Source organism: Sus scrofa, chromosome 15, assembly GCF_054392235.1.
Source record: "Sus scrofa isolate SSC_HxYL_T2T_F1_AM1 chromosome 15, Sscrofa_HxYL_maternal_Yorkshire_Landrace_v2.0, whole genome shotgun sequence".
Lineage (NCBI taxonomy): Eukaryota > Metazoa > Chordata > Mammalia > Artiodactyla > Suidae > Sus > Sus scrofa.
This window is the reverse complement of record NC_139397.1, coordinates 143,603,481-143,618,692: the sequence shown is the minus strand read 5'-3', so window position 1 is coordinate 143,618,692 and position 15,212 is coordinate 143,603,481. Positions and strand designations below refer to the sequence as shown.

General features: G+C 41.7%; 1 protein-coding gene across 4 annotated transcripts in view; it reads right to left on the bottom strand.

Moving 5' to 3' along the window:
* Positions 1-8,065: 8,065 nt before the first annotated feature.
* Positions 8,066-15,212, bottom strand: part of DAW1 (dynein assembly factor with WD repeats 1) — a 51,509-nt gene continuing 44,362 nt past the window's right edge. For 2 of the 4 annotated variants that reach the window (XR_308269.4, XR_014829439.1), the window contains 4 exons: positions 13,809-13,885; positions 11,512-11,674; positions 8,280-8,474; positions 8,066-8,171 (listed from right to left, as the gene is read on the bottom strand). Coding sequence is in view for 2 of the 4 variants with exons in the window: in XM_005672265.4 (XP_005672322.1) it covers positions 8,440-8,474; positions 11,512-11,674; positions 13,809-13,885 (275 nt within the window). In the remaining 2 variants the exon portion in view is untranslated. Of the gene's footprint in view, positions 8,475-11,511; positions 11,675-13,808; positions 13,886-15,212 lie in introns of all 4 variants that reach the window. The other 2 variants (XM_005672265.4, XM_084999229.1) reach the window with 1 other exon arrangement.

The following is a 15,212-nucleotide window of genomic DNA, read 5'->3' as shown; positions in this document are numbered from 1 at the left end:
TGCATGTTTGATCCCTGTCCCAACTCAGTGGGCTAAGGATCCAGCATTGCCACAAGCTGCCATGTAGGTCACAGATACAGCTCAGATCCTACACTGCTGAGGCTGTGGCACAGGCCAGCAGCTGCAGTTCTGATTAGACACCGCCTGGGAACTTCCATATGCGGCAGACACAGCTGTATAGAGAAAAAACAAATTTTTTTTTAAATAAAAACCAAGGTATTTAAGAGGGGGAGGAGAGGAAGGTGAGGGAGGGGAGTAAAAAGGGGCAAAAGACTCAAAGTTATACCAACTCCCTGGTGGAGTCTTCTAGATGATATGATGTTATGACCTCAGAGAGCAGTGAAATTCCACTGGATTGACCCTGAAGGAGCAGAGAAATCCTAGAAGTGCCATTCCCAAGTATAGGCTACCCTCACTATCCCTGTATAACTAAACAAAAATCCCAAAGGATCAAACCATGAATTTTTATGAGAAAAAATTTTTTGGTCTTTTTAGGGCCACACTCGAAGCATATGGAAACTCCCAGGTTAGGGGTCGAATTGGAGCTACAGCTGCCAGCCTACACCACAGCCACAGCAATGCCAGATTCCAGCAGCATCTGTGACCTACACCACAGCTCACAGAACAATAGATCCTTTAACCCACTGAGTGAGACCAGGGATCGAACTCGCATCCTCACAGATACTAGTCAGACTCATTACCACTGAGCCACAACAGGAACTTCCAGAGAAAATTTTTGAGAGTTTTTGTAAATTCAAGGGCATCAGATACAACTCCCTTTCTAGTTCAGGTTGTATGCTGTAATAAGAGAGTGTTTTCCTATCAACATTCTATTATTTCATCCCTCAAATATGAAGGGTTTTTTTTTATTTCAAAGATGTCAATTGTATTAATTACCAAAAAATCAGAAACTAACCCATGCCCTCAAAAGTATACTTTGTTCTTAAAAAAAAAAAAAAGAAATACCCAAACTTTTATAGTCTGCTTTCCAGCCAAAACTAATCAAGTTGTTTGCAAACGTGTCTCCCAGCACATGTCAGAGACAATAAGTAATTGTTAAAAGATACAATCCAACTGTGAATAGATCCAAAATGTTTCCACCAATGTCTTTTCAGCTTTGTGATTTTCCCCCATGAGGTCAATGTTGGATTTCTCCTTAAATGATATGCTGCTAAAAAGGCAAATGCCAAGTGTATTGTGCTGTGAAAAACAAGAAAATTGATCACTTATGACCTGCAGAAGATTTTTTAAATGAATTGAGCATTCCATATTTTTTATTGAGAGAAAATTCATATAGCATAAAATAAAACTTTTTTTTTTTTGGTCTTTTTGCCTTTTCTAGGGCCACTTCCACGGCATATGGAGGTTCCCAGGCTAGGGGTCTAATCAGAGCTGTAGCCACCAGCCTAAACCAGAGCCACAGCAACTCGGGATCCGAGCCGTGTCTGCAAACTACACCAGGGATTGAACCCGCAACCTCATGGTTCCTGGTCGGATTCGTTAACCACTGAGCCACGACGGGAACTCCTAAAATTAAACATTTTAAAGTGAACAATTTGTTAGCACTTAGTATATTCACAGTGTTGGGCAATCAGCATCTCTAATTCCAAAATGTTTTTGTTACCCCAAAAGGAAATACAGTGACTCCCCATTCCCCCTCCCCCCATCTACATTCTGTACCTGTGGACTTACCTGTCCTGGCTATTTCCTATAGGTGAAATCACACAATATGTGACCTTTTATGTCCGGCTACTTTCACTTAGCATATTGTTTTCAAATTTCTCCTTGTCAGTATTCCTTGCATTTTTATGGCTGAGTAATACTCCATCAGATAGATTTGTTTATCTATGCACTATTGGTGGCCCTTTGAGCTATTGTGAATAGTCCTGTTATGAATATGTGTGTACATGTGCTTAAGTGCCAGTTTTTAGTTCTCTGAGTATATATCTAGGGGTGAAAGTGCAGGGTCACATGGTTTTTCATGTTTAACATTTTAAGGAACTCAATCTTTACTCCTTTTTTATGGCTGTACCCATGACATATGTAAATTCCAAGCCAAGGGACTGAACCCACATCTCCACAGTCGGATTCTTAACCCACTGCACCACAGTAAGAACTCTTCAATATTTACTTTTAAATCAAGATGACAGCATAAAAGATGGCGCTGGCCAAGTAGCAGAGAGAAGGCCTCAATACCCATGAAGCCAGTAATGCAAACCATATTCTAATTTAGGTGGGAGCCAGGATATTCCCAGAATGAGTTCAGCGGTGGAGACGGACTTTTCTGTGTAGAATTTATATTCTCTCTTTTTTTTCTTTTAGGACCACACCCACAGCATATGGAAATTCCCAGGCTAGGGGTCAAATCAGAACTTCAGTGCTGGCCATAGCCACAGCCACAGCAACATGGGATCTGAGCTGCTTCTGTGACCTACACCACAGCTCAGCCAATGCAGGAGCCTTAACCCACTGAGCGAGGCCAGGGATTTAATGCATCCTCATGGATACTAGTTCCTGCTGAGCCACAATGGGAACTCCTGAAATTCATTCTAATATGAGGGAAAGAAAAAAAAAATACATGAATCATAATCTGCCATCAAGTTATTGCAACAATAAGTCAAAAATTACTACCTTTGATACAACAAATCACATTTAAAAACATAGTCCATTGCAATAAGTAAAACTATTAGAGAAATATCCAGTGTCAGAAATGCAATCATATGAATCAGGAGGAAAAAAACCCATATGATATTATTTATTAATTATATTCATTTAATACAACATAAATTCCATTGAAATTAACTCAATTTATGCAATCTAATGGTATTTTTAAATAGACTTTTGTAGTCTCTTTACCTCTAAGTTTCCTAAATCCTTTTTTTCAGATACTTTGTTTTATACTATCATACTAAAATCAACCAATTCTATTAAGCATTTAAACAAATACACATTTAAATAGAGGAGGAGCCCTATGTAATTCACCCAAGGCGTTATCTTTTTTTCCATTGTCTTGGAAAGAGTGATTTCAACAACCTACAGTTCTTAAATGAAATCCACAGCAATAATGAGTGGCGATTACTCTTCTGTGGCTATTGTTTACAGAGTCCAGAAACTTCTAATTGAGAATAAACAATTTGCTTTCACGGCTTTGCACAGGCCCTTCTGTTACTGAACAGGCCTCCTAGATCAGTACTGCATGTACCTTTTCAGTCTCTACTGTGTGAATAATAAGAATCTGAGCCCTTGCTCTGTGTGTTTCCAAAAGCTGTTGTTTTTCTTTTTTCATTTATATCATTAATGTTTGGAAAAAAAACCACTTCTAATCTGTTACTGTATCATTGCTAGGAGAAGCAAGAATTTAGAACTACCAGATCCCAAGGAATTGAGACTTTGTTATAAGTAAACCACATGCATAATAAAGGTCCAAACTCAAACTCTTATTACTTGGGAAAAAGAAACAAAACAAAACAGAACACCATGCTTAACAATGTTCATTTTGTAAAAGTTATTCAGAGAATTTAAAAGAAATCCAGACCCAAAAAAAGCCTTACATGACAGAACATAAAACAGGGACATAGGGAACAGACTTGTTGTTGCCAAAGGAGGGGGAGGGAGTGGGATGGACAGGGATTTGGGGTTGGTAGATGCAACCTATTACATTTAGAATGGATAAGCAATGAGGTCCTGCTCCATAGCACCGGGAACTCTATCCAATTTATGGGGGTAGAACATGATGGAAAATAGTATAAGAAAAAGAATGTGTATATATATGTGTGTGTGTGTGTGTATATATATGAATGTATATATGAATGTATATATATGTGTGTATATATATGTATATATACATATATGACTAAGTCATTTTGCTATAAAGCAGAAATTGACACAACACTAATAAAAATAAAATTAATTTTAGGGCATTCCCATTGTGGCTCAGTGGTAACAAACCAGACTAGTATTCATGAGGACACAGGTTTGATCCCTGGCCCCACTCAGTGGGTTAAAGGATCCAGCATTGCCATGAGCTCCAGTGTAAGTCACAGACGCAGCTCAAATCTGGTGTTGCTATGGCTGTGGTATGTGCCAGCAGCTGCAGCTCCAATTCAACCCCTAGCCTGGGAACTTCCATATGCCGCAGGTTTAGCCCTAAAAAGCAGGGGGAAAAAAAAAAAAAAACCCACAAACTTAAAAAAATAAAATTAAATTAATTTAAAAAAAATTTTTTAAAGTGGCAAAAATAAAGAAAAGAAAGGCCTCATGATACCATTGAATAGCTCTTCTGGCTATTTGTAAGACACAGCCTTTCAAGGTTTGGGTCCATGTCCGACCAACTATTGGCCAAATGATCTTAGGGCAAGTCACTCTTCCCTCTCCTAAACACGTTGCATAAGCTCAGATTTGAGTTCTAATCATTCCTGCTTTGTTCCACTTCATTAAATGAACTGATTTATGCAAAAATCTTGTGAACTGTAAAATATGTAAACATATGGAGATTTTTTTCTGTTTATTTTAGAAAGAAATAATCTATTCGAGCAAAAGGAAGCCAAGGTTCTAAAGTAGAAGATTGTTTTAGTTTCCAGGGCAGGGGTAGTGAGATTATAGATTACAGATTAAAATAGCAATTAGACTAAAGAGAGGGGATTTGTCATTTTGTTATTTTTTATTTATTTATTTATTTTGGCCACACCCTCAGCATATGGAAGTTCCAGGGCTGGGGATCAAATCCTAGCCACAGTTGCAGCAACATTAGATCCTTAACCCATTGTGCTGGGGTGGGAACTCCCTGGGATTTTTTAATTGAGAGAAGGGCCTATGATAGGATGGGTAGAAAGAGAAAACAAAGGGGAAAAAGTGAGAGATGATTCCATTGTTAGCAGGTAGAGAGCTGCTAAGATGATATGGCAAGTGAAAATGACAGGGAGAGAAATAAATTCTCTTCTGGATTTGATGAAATTAAAAGAGATGGCAAGATTGGCAACTAGGAAGGATGCTTGGGACAGAGCTAACAAGGATGGTGGGGGTGGGGTGTGGAGGGGAAGTGGGGGGAGCCCCCAACCCTGATCTTTGGGTCATTGCCACTGAATAGTCAACTATGGGACTAAACTTGTTTTAACCATATATTTTATTACTTACAGCCCAAACCAAGATAATAGTGAAGCTGAATTAAACAAAATATGAAATAATCTTGGTAAAATAACTAAAATGATTGCAGGTAGAGTCAGTTTACAAGTCTTTTTTTTTAATGAATATATCTTTTAGTGGAATATGTCTCTTTAATAGCCTTTTTTTTAACTTCAACTTTCATTCCTTTAGAGACCCAAAAAGGTAAATCGTCTCAAGAGTAATAGAAACAATAGGAAAACATAATAAATTGACTTACAATTTAAACTAAAATATTATTGCAAGGTAAGATTTCCATGTATGAAAACAGTGGTTAGTGCAAAACATTTATTTTGTCTTTAAATCAGGCGTCATGCTGAAGGCTGAGCTTCTGCAGTTTCAGACATGAGTTGTTAGAAAAGACATTCCATTTCTGGGACAGCAATTCCCTTTCATAAAACCCTATATGAAATCTAAATATCTGAGGATAGATTAGACCACAATCACCTATTTTGGAGTTCCAGCTGTGGCACAGTGAAAACAAATCCGACTAGTGCCCATGAGGATGCAGGTTCGATCCCTGGCCTCACTCAGTGGGTTAAGGATCCGGGGTTGCCGTGAGCTGTGGTGGAGGTCACAGATGTGGCTTGGATCCCATGGTGCTGTGACTGTGGCATAAGGCCGGCAGCTGTAGCTCTGATTTGACCCCTAGCCTGGGCACCTCCATAGCCCTCGGGTGCAGCCCTAAAAAGCAAAAAAAAAAAAAAAAAAAAAAAAGTCTATATCATTGATCTCCTCACACCTCACATCTCAGCTCCTCCATTCAACAGAAAACCTTTAAGGGACAATTATTCCAAGACTCTTAAATTGTAATTGAATTGATTAAAATGTGGTTTACACTTTTAGGATAACTTTAATACACCGAGTTATATTTTGACTATGATTTCTGAATAAACCACACTGTTCTTGATCCTGAAAAAAAAAAGTGTTCATTTATGAACCAGGTTTTATAAAAGATGACTGCTAAATTATAGATCATCACAATAGCAAATATAGATCCTCATGCTTCTTATGTGCCAGGAATTCCTAATCTTCAAAAGAAAAACTACTATTATCACCACTTTCCAGGTCAAAAACCTGAGACAAAGTAGTGAGTTAACTTGCCCAAGAATTAAGCTTTGGAATGAGAACATATATACAGGCGCTCTGACTCCAGACCCCCAACACACACACTTCAGTGTACCCCACGGTACTCCAGATGACAATTAAGTGGGTGTTCATAGGGAAAGAGCCTGATAGCAAGCGTTTGCTTGCATAGGCATGCATTTCAAAGACATCCATCCTGAATAAATGCAATGCCAGCTGTATGACACGGATACCAGCTAAACAATCAGATAAGGAACCAGGCTACCTCACCCATGACACTCCCCTTTATTATTTATTTATTTATTTATTTATTTATTTATTTATTTATTGTCTTTTTAGGGCTGCATCTGCAGCAGATAGACGTTCTCAGGCTAGGGGTCGAATCAGAGCGGTACACCAGAGCCACAGCAAAACCAGATTCAAGCTGCATCTGTGACCCACACCACAGCTCACCGCAACACCGGATCCTTAACCCAGTGAGCAAGGCGATCGATCGAACCCTCGTCTTCACAGATACTATGTCAGGTTCTTATCCTGCTGAGCCACAATGGGAACTCCCATCCATATTTTTAAATTCAACAGTCTGAATTCTGCTTACCTTCCCCTCAGAGAAAAGCCTGTCTACATTTTTTTTAAGCCTACTGAATCCAGAATATATGTGCTATTAAATGAAAGCCATTTTACTTTCCCTACATGCTGCCATAATTTTATTCAGTGCATGTTCTCAACTTGTTCTCTGGAGGAAAAGGGGGTAGTTATACTCTTGAATATGAGGGAAGGAAGCTTAAACTTCTATCCTAGTTTGCCTCTCTCATTCTGAGCTGCAAAAAGTAAAATAACAATAAATAATAAAACTTCCAATCAAATTCCAAACCTACATCTGTGCGCCCCCCCCAAAAAAAGAAAATGCTGAAATGTGAATTGCTGCAACTGGTATGAAAAATAATATGGAAGTTTCTCAAAAAAAATTAAAACCAGAACTACTGTATAATTCAGCAATTCCACTTCTGGGTATTTATCTGAAGAAAACAGCAACACCAGCTGGAGAAGATATAGCCACCCCTATGCTCATTACAATATTATTTACAATAGCAAAATGGAAAAAAGGTTAAAGAAGAAAAGATGTGGTGTACACAGAGTGAGAGAGAGAGAGAGAAATACTACTCAGCCATGAAAAGGAAAATAACTCTTGCCATTTGCTACAACTTAGGTGAACTTTGAGGGCATTAGACTAAATGAAATAAATCAAGTGGAGAAAGAATAATCGGACAGAGAATGATAAATGCCATGTGATCTTACTAATATGTGGAATCTAGAAAAAAAAAAAACACTGAACTCATACAGAGAACAGAGGCAAAATGGTGCAGGGGGTCAAAAGGTACAAAATTCTAATTATAAAATAAATCAGGGAGTTCCCCCTCATGGTCCAGTGGTTAACAAATCTGACTAGGAACCATGAGGTTGCAGGTTCGGGCCCTGACCTCGCTTCGTGGGTTAAGGATCCGATCTTGCCATGAGTTGTGGTGTAGGTCGCAGACGCAGCTCAGATCCCACGTTGCTGCGGCTCTGGCGTAGACTGGTGGCTACAGCTCCGATTCGACCCCTAGCCTGGGACCCTCCATATGCTGAGAAAAGACAATAAATGAATAAATAAATAAATAAATAAATCGGCAGTGGAGATGTAACGTAGGGCATGGGGGCTCTCGTTAATAAAACTGTACTGCGTATTGGAAAGCTGCTGGAAGGGGAGCTCATTAAAGTTCTCATCACAAGAAAGAAAACATACATGGTAAGTATAGACATGCAAAGTCACCAGCAGTTTTCTCTCCAAACTTTATTGAGCAGAAATTATGATAATTTGCCTTCAGAGTAGACTCGAGAAGACACATCGTTAAATTCCTCTGGTTTCGTTTCGCGGCGTCATCCTGCCATCGAGAAAAGAAAACAACTGAAAGAACCAGTGACATGTGCCAAACAGTATGCTTGTTCCTGTCCTCTCCGTCCAATAATATCAAGGAATGATGTAACTTTACCAGCTTTAATGTTCTGTCTGTGAAGCTAAGGACCGTGTACAGATGGTCGATTTGGGGGGAAAAGAGAAAACAGGAAATAGCAAGAGAGCTGGCTGTCTGGGACGCTCCAGGCGTTCATCACCGCGGCTGGTAAGGTTCCCCCTCGACTGGCTTTCTTCAGTCAACGCCATATCCTACAGGTATTATCCTTGCTGCCTAATAAAGCAAATGCACAGTTAGTTTTTCCTTATTCACTTAGCGCTCTCTCTGTTTACAGGTTGACGTCTTCTAGGTCCTTGCCAATCATCAGTGCACACAACGTGCTGGCGTCTGAGTGTCCAGCTGCAGAGCCCCCCAGCAGCTCAGGCGTTTGGGGAGTTGCAATCTTTTATTTTTATTTTTTTGAACGTCGGTCACAAATTGGGCAACTTCACATTCTACTCGCACCCGCAAGATCCATGGCATCTTAGAAGTGGAGACGTCCGGAGAATACAACCACTGCAGCCATCCCTCTGCTTATTACCCCTCCCCCTCCCCACACGTGGTTACCAAGAGGAAAGACGGTGACTTTGAACATGTCTAGGTTTGAGTGATTGGCTGATGAGGAGGAAGCACCTTCCACTTTGCGGTGTTTTTCTTTTTCTTTTTCTTTTTTTTTTTTTTTTTTTTTTTTTTGGTCTTTTTTGTCTTTTTAGGGCCGCACATGCAGCCTATGGAGGTTCCCAGGCTAGGGGTTAAATCGGAGCCGTAGCTGATGACCTACACCACAGCCACAGCAACACAGGATCCAAGCCACATCTGTGACCTACACCACAGCTCACGGCAGCGCCGGATCCTTAACCCACTGAGCAAGGCCGGGGATCCAGCCCGAGTCCTCATCCTGGTCGGGTTTGTTAACCACTGAGCCACAGTGGGAACTCCCGCACTTTCCACTTTGGAACGTTTCAGGATGTCAGTAGATCTTTCTCATCGTCAAAGTGTGAAATCTGATGGCCCGCCCTCCCCACGACTGTGACAGACACTCTTCCCCGCAAGGGGGCGCCCTTCGCATTCTCTCTGCAGAAATGACCACCTGGTACAGAGCCGGGCTGGGCCTCTGGTTCTCTCACCCTCGGGGGCCAGGCACCCAGCGTCGGTATAAGACGTGTGGGGGCGGCACAGATTGGGAAGGGCCGTGAACATTGCACATTCTACCCACAGGCACCTCATATTTTTAAAAGTGTCGTGACCAGACTGGACAGTTTCCTTCCGTTTTGTGATTCTAAACCCTCAGGCAGTCCATTAAAAAATGCATGCAGTTAATCACACCGGGCTCTGCCGAGAAAATAGGGCAGATCGATTGGAACAAAGTGCTCTGCTGATGGCAAGCAGACGTGTCGCCACCACCCCCAACCTCCGGCCCCCATTCTCAGAGGCACCTTCTTGGAGCAAGACAGTATTTAGCACTTTGGAGCCTTGGAAAACACTAAATAAATCAATATCTTAAAAGAGCAAAGACATTTTCAGGGGCCAGCACTAAAACAAGGCACAAACAACTAATGTGCCTTCCCTAAGTTCTCCAGGGTCTTCTGTGGTTAAGGGACAGGTAATACAGAGCTGCACTGGCTGAACTTGAACTGGCTGGACTAGGAAAGGCTAGTCTTGCGACAAACCAGCTCCAGCTTCTGTGCTTCCCTTCACAGCCTCCCACCTCTTTCCTCATGGTGAGAAAGGATTTAACATTATTTATTATGGTATTAGGGGTATGTACATTTTAGTAACACTTGCCAATCATCAGCCCAAAGAAAGTAATCTATCCTTTTTGAAACTATCCATAATGAGGTAGAAGGGGGAGGGGTTTTTAGGGCAAAAGGGGAGACTATTCTCAGCATCTCTGAAGTTATAGGATTAGGAAGCTACCTAACCAGTCAATATATAAAGCCACCTTTGTGTATGTGACACTTAACTTACTGGACCAGTTAAGCAGTTTAAAGCTTTTCTCGGAGTTCCCGTCGTGGCTCAGTGGTTAATGAATCCAACTAGGAAGCATGAGGTTGTGGGTTTGATCCCTGGCCTCACTCAGGGGATTAAGGATCCAGTGTTGCCATGAGCCGTGGTGTAGGTCGCAGACTCTGCTCGGATCTGGCGTTGCTGTGGCTCTGGTGTAGGCTGGTGGCTACAGCTCTGATTCGACCCCTGGCCTGGGAACCTCCATATGCCTCGGGTGTGGCCCTAAAAAGACAAAAAAAAAAAAAAAAAAAAAAAAAAAGCTTTTCTCAGCATGATGGGAATCCCTGAGGTTAGTCAGATTCATTCTTCTGTGCCCTTGAGGGCTTCCCTACCCCACACTGTTGTCACGTTCCACTCTCTGCCAGGGTGGCTCCAGAGGCACCGTGGTGACATTCTGCCATATGCTTGTCATTTGCTCTCTTTCCCACAATCTAAATTAACCTGATCTCAGTCCGGTCCTTATACAATATTGCTAATAGTGTTAATTCACAGTAAATCGTTAAGGGTTGATAAATACTCCATATGTGTTCTTTTCCCCAAATATTAATGCATTATGAGGGGACTTCCAAGGATAAAACAATTTTGCCCAAAAGATAAATCTCGAAAGGGCTCTCAATCCCACTGTGGAGAATCAGGTCCTGACTTACCTTAGTGACGAATGCTTAGTCCATCCACTGAATAGTAACCATCAGATGGACGCTGCCTGCAGAAATATACTAAACAGACTACCGAATTCTTACTTTGTCTGGAGCAACTGCAATTCAGAATTCACAGAGCCTTACAGCCAGTGACAGAGCTCACGCCTGTGGTTGTGCAATGCAACTAAAACTGCATTGGATAATGGACAGAGAAAATACCAAGACGAGCCAGGGACCTGGGGGAAAGGAGTGGAATGGGGGTGGACTCCGTCTGGTATTCAGCTGGGACTCTAATGGTTTGATAGTTTCCAATTTATTTTTTTATTTTTTTGTCTTTTTAGGGCCGCACCTGTGGCATATGGAGGTTCCCAGGCTAGGGGTTGAATCGGAGCTGTGGTCGCCAGCCTACACCACAGCCGTAGGAATGACAGATCCAAGCTGCATCTGCGACCTACCACAGCTCACGGCAACACCAGATCCTTAACCCACTGAGCGAGGCCAGGGATTGAACCCGCAACCTCATGGTTCCTAGTCAGCTTCGTTTCCGCTGTGCCACGACGGGAACTCCCTGATAGTTTCCAACCTTAAAAGGGAAACTGAGTCGATGGCGTTGACTGCTCCCCTACCTGTGATGATTATGTCGCCTTTATAGTTGAAAGCACAGGAAAAGATCTCATCTGTGTGTCCTTCGAGAACCTGGAGGCACTGACCCGTCTGGGCATCCCAGATTCTGGCCGTTTTGTCAGCGCTGCCGGTGAGGAGACGGTTCCCTTGGGGATTGAAGGAAATCTACAAACCACAAAGAAAAAATGATCATAGGTTTGTGTAACTTGATTCCCAATTTTTTCTTTTTCTTTTTTTTTTGCTTTTTAGGACCACACGCACAGCATATGGAAGTTCCCAGGCTAGGGGTGGAATTGGAGCTGTAGCTGCTGGCCTACATCACAGCACAGCAACACCAGACCTGAGCCACATCTGTGACCTACACCACAGCTCAGAGCAACACCGGATCCTTAAGCCACTGAGCCAGACTAGGGATCAAACCCCATCCTCATGGATGCTAGTTGGATTCGTTTCCACTGCACCACAACAGGAACTCCCCAATATATTTTTAATAACTTCCCAATATATTTTTAATTAGCAAAAAGGGGACATTCCTAAGTACCTGTCACCTCCCCATTCTGGTATTTACTCTTATGAAGAACCGCTCCTTCATGGTGGGAAAAATCTTACAGGGACCAATACATGAAAATTAAAATGTAGACGGTAAAGTTTGATGGCCTACCCCTCACACACAACTCTAAGGGTAAAGCCCAAAGCTCTCTTATCTTCTAATGTGTGTCCCCGTGCAGCTTCTTTCCAAAGTTTCCTGACGCCAAGCTCTCCCTGCAAACAAAGAGCCAGGGCCCTGGTGTGGGCGAGACACAAGTCAGGTGTCCTCACACCCAAAGCTCAACGTCGCCTCTGCAAACCAACTTTCTGTCATCAAAAGCATAGGGGGCCTCCTTCAATCTGCATCACAGAATGTCAGGGCCTATGAGGGAGGACTTTGTCTATTGCTACTTAAATTACAGCACTTTTCACAAACACGTTCTGACAGCCCCCAGGTGCCAAGCCTTGCCACCTGATATCTGAAGAGCAAAGACAACTGTTAGCCGTCAGTTCCTCTGAACATCATGCTTTTAACCTTTTCTAAGTCATCAGAAGTTGATGATTTGAGCACCTTCCCCTGTGATTGGACGTTCCATGAGGGCAAGTCCCAAGGCCGTGGCTTTTTTCTATCAAGGTGTCACCAGGGCGCAGCACAATGCCTTTGGCTGATCTCCAAAAGCATTTACTAAATGAAGGAATAAATGAGTACCTTAGCTAGGCACCCACAGAAATACCATTCCTGGATGGCAATTTAGTAAGGAATATATCAATCATTAATAAGCATAGAATGCGATAATAGAGAGATTGAGAACTCTTGCCATTCATATACACACACAAACGTGTGCTTGTGGAATGTGATACACCAGACACTCAGAAACATGGTTTGGGCTCTCTCAGCCTGTCTCCCACCTCCACACACCCATCCCCCTTCCTGCCAGTTCCCAAGGCCTCCCAGCCTTTGGAGACTATGTCCCCTGCATTGTCCCAGAGACCAACCCTGATGGGCAGGAGGGCAATGGCCACCAGGAGCAGGTGCAGAGGCAGGCAGCGGGGGTGGGGTGGAGGGAGCGGGCACAGCAGGGGGTGGTCCTGGGGTCCCAGGGGTGCATGCAGAAACCTGAAACCACCAAGCTGATATTTTACAAGGAACAAGCAAATGGGTCTCAGGTATGAGACTAGGAGCCCGAGGAAGTGGGCTGAGCTGTTGGGCGAGATGCACTGGTCCAGCCTTCACGACAGTTTTCTGAGGACACAGCCAAACCTCAGATCACCAACTGGGTGGCCCCTGCTCTGTGATTTGGGGCAGAGTTTATATAAAACCCTAAAAGACAGGTTTCAGGTCTCAAAACATGCCATTTTTATCTGTGTTAAGCATTTAGTATTCCCAGGAACTATATCCTCAATTGCATCGCATCTCCAGGACACTTGGTATTTGCTGCACAGCATGTTTTTTGCATAAAATTGTGTGTTTACTAAAACAGGAAGAGTACTTCATAAGCTTCTGAATAGCTTTAATAAGTATTTTTAGCTGACTGAATCTTTTGCTGAATGCTGAGGAGAATGCTACTTTATACTTTGTAAAAGGTTTTGGAATTCATTTATTATGCTGAGTTTGAAGACCCATTTAAAAATAAAGTCTCTAGGTAGCTGATTTCTAGAAAGAAATCAAACCTTAGTACCCTTGGTACCAACAGACCTATTTACACCAAGCTTGCTGCCTATTTTTTTGAAAATAAAAAAATTGCACCAACAATAATAAATTGCTGCTCACCTTTGAGATTTCACCTTCATGGCCTTCCAACTTGGTAATGCATTTTCTTGTGGCTGCACTGAATACTCTTGCTGTTCCTTTGTGAGAAGAGTGGAGATTATATATATATATATATATATATCTAAAATGCAGAACTTTGAACCACATGCCTTGACTTATCTGAATATCTGTGTGGGCTTCTTCTTGCCTGCGGTGAGAACCAGCCACTGAATACCATAAATGCAAACTGGTCCCACTGCAGGAAGAGGGTGAAAAGGAGCCTCTCTCTAGTCCTGAGCTTATTAGAAGGAATTCGGGGTTCCAAGACAGAGGGGAGGAGGAAGAAAGGAATCAAAAAGAGAATTTAAGGGGAAAAAGGAGAATTAAAGTTTTGAGAGGTTGATGATGAAATAAACAGAAAGACTTAACATCATTCAGAAAATATGAGTCTAAGGTTACAAAAGATCCAAGAGGCCTTCCTGAGAAGGAACAGGAGACAGTACTCCATGAACAAAGTTCGAGCACTAGGAAACCTTTTCAGCAGTAAGGGCTGATAGGATGGTTTGTTCCCATTGTATCTTCAGTTCCTAGAAGTGCCAAGATTGTAATAAACACTCAATAAGTAGATAGAGGATAGATGGATGGATGGATGGATGGATGGATGGATGAAATGATAGATAAATGGATGGATGAAGAGAAGGATGGATGATGGGTGGATGGATGGATAGAACGATAGATAAATGAATGGACAGATGGAGAGATGGATGGATGATGGGTGGATGGATGGATAGATGGATGAAGTAGTATATACATTTCCTTGAAATTAAGGAATAGAGGAGTTAAACAAGCATAGAAGGAGAAAAACGGAAAGAGTGAAATTGTTGCCAGAAAAAAAAATTAGTTTATCTGGCCAAGTGAAGGATGCTTTCTTATCACAGTTATAGCATTACATCAAGGTAAAATTCGCAAGGATAGGGGTTTTGATTTTACTTTTCTTTTGGAGAAAAAATCTTAATAAATTTTTTACTTACCTTTCTGACAATGTCAACTTTGGGAGGAAGTAGACAAAGAATGCTATTTTAGAATTACTATGATTAAAATATAAAACCTGCTTTTTAGTTGGACATTTCAAAAGCCTTAAAGAAAAGTGACCTACTTGTTTTTAAGAGTTTTTCAATATGATAGAAATATCCAGCATATATTAATACTTTAAATTTTACAAAAGTGTTTTTAAACTTCTGACAACACAAAAATGATAAAGCTTGACATTACAACTTTCTAAAGAGAGAAATATGAATAAGACACCCCCCAAAATTCAGCCTTGAGAGTAACTCCACCGATGATGAAAAAGGTGGTACATACAGAGAAAGAGATGTGTAGCTGCACAGGTAGCTAACTCTATAGCATGAGACCCGATTTGAAGAA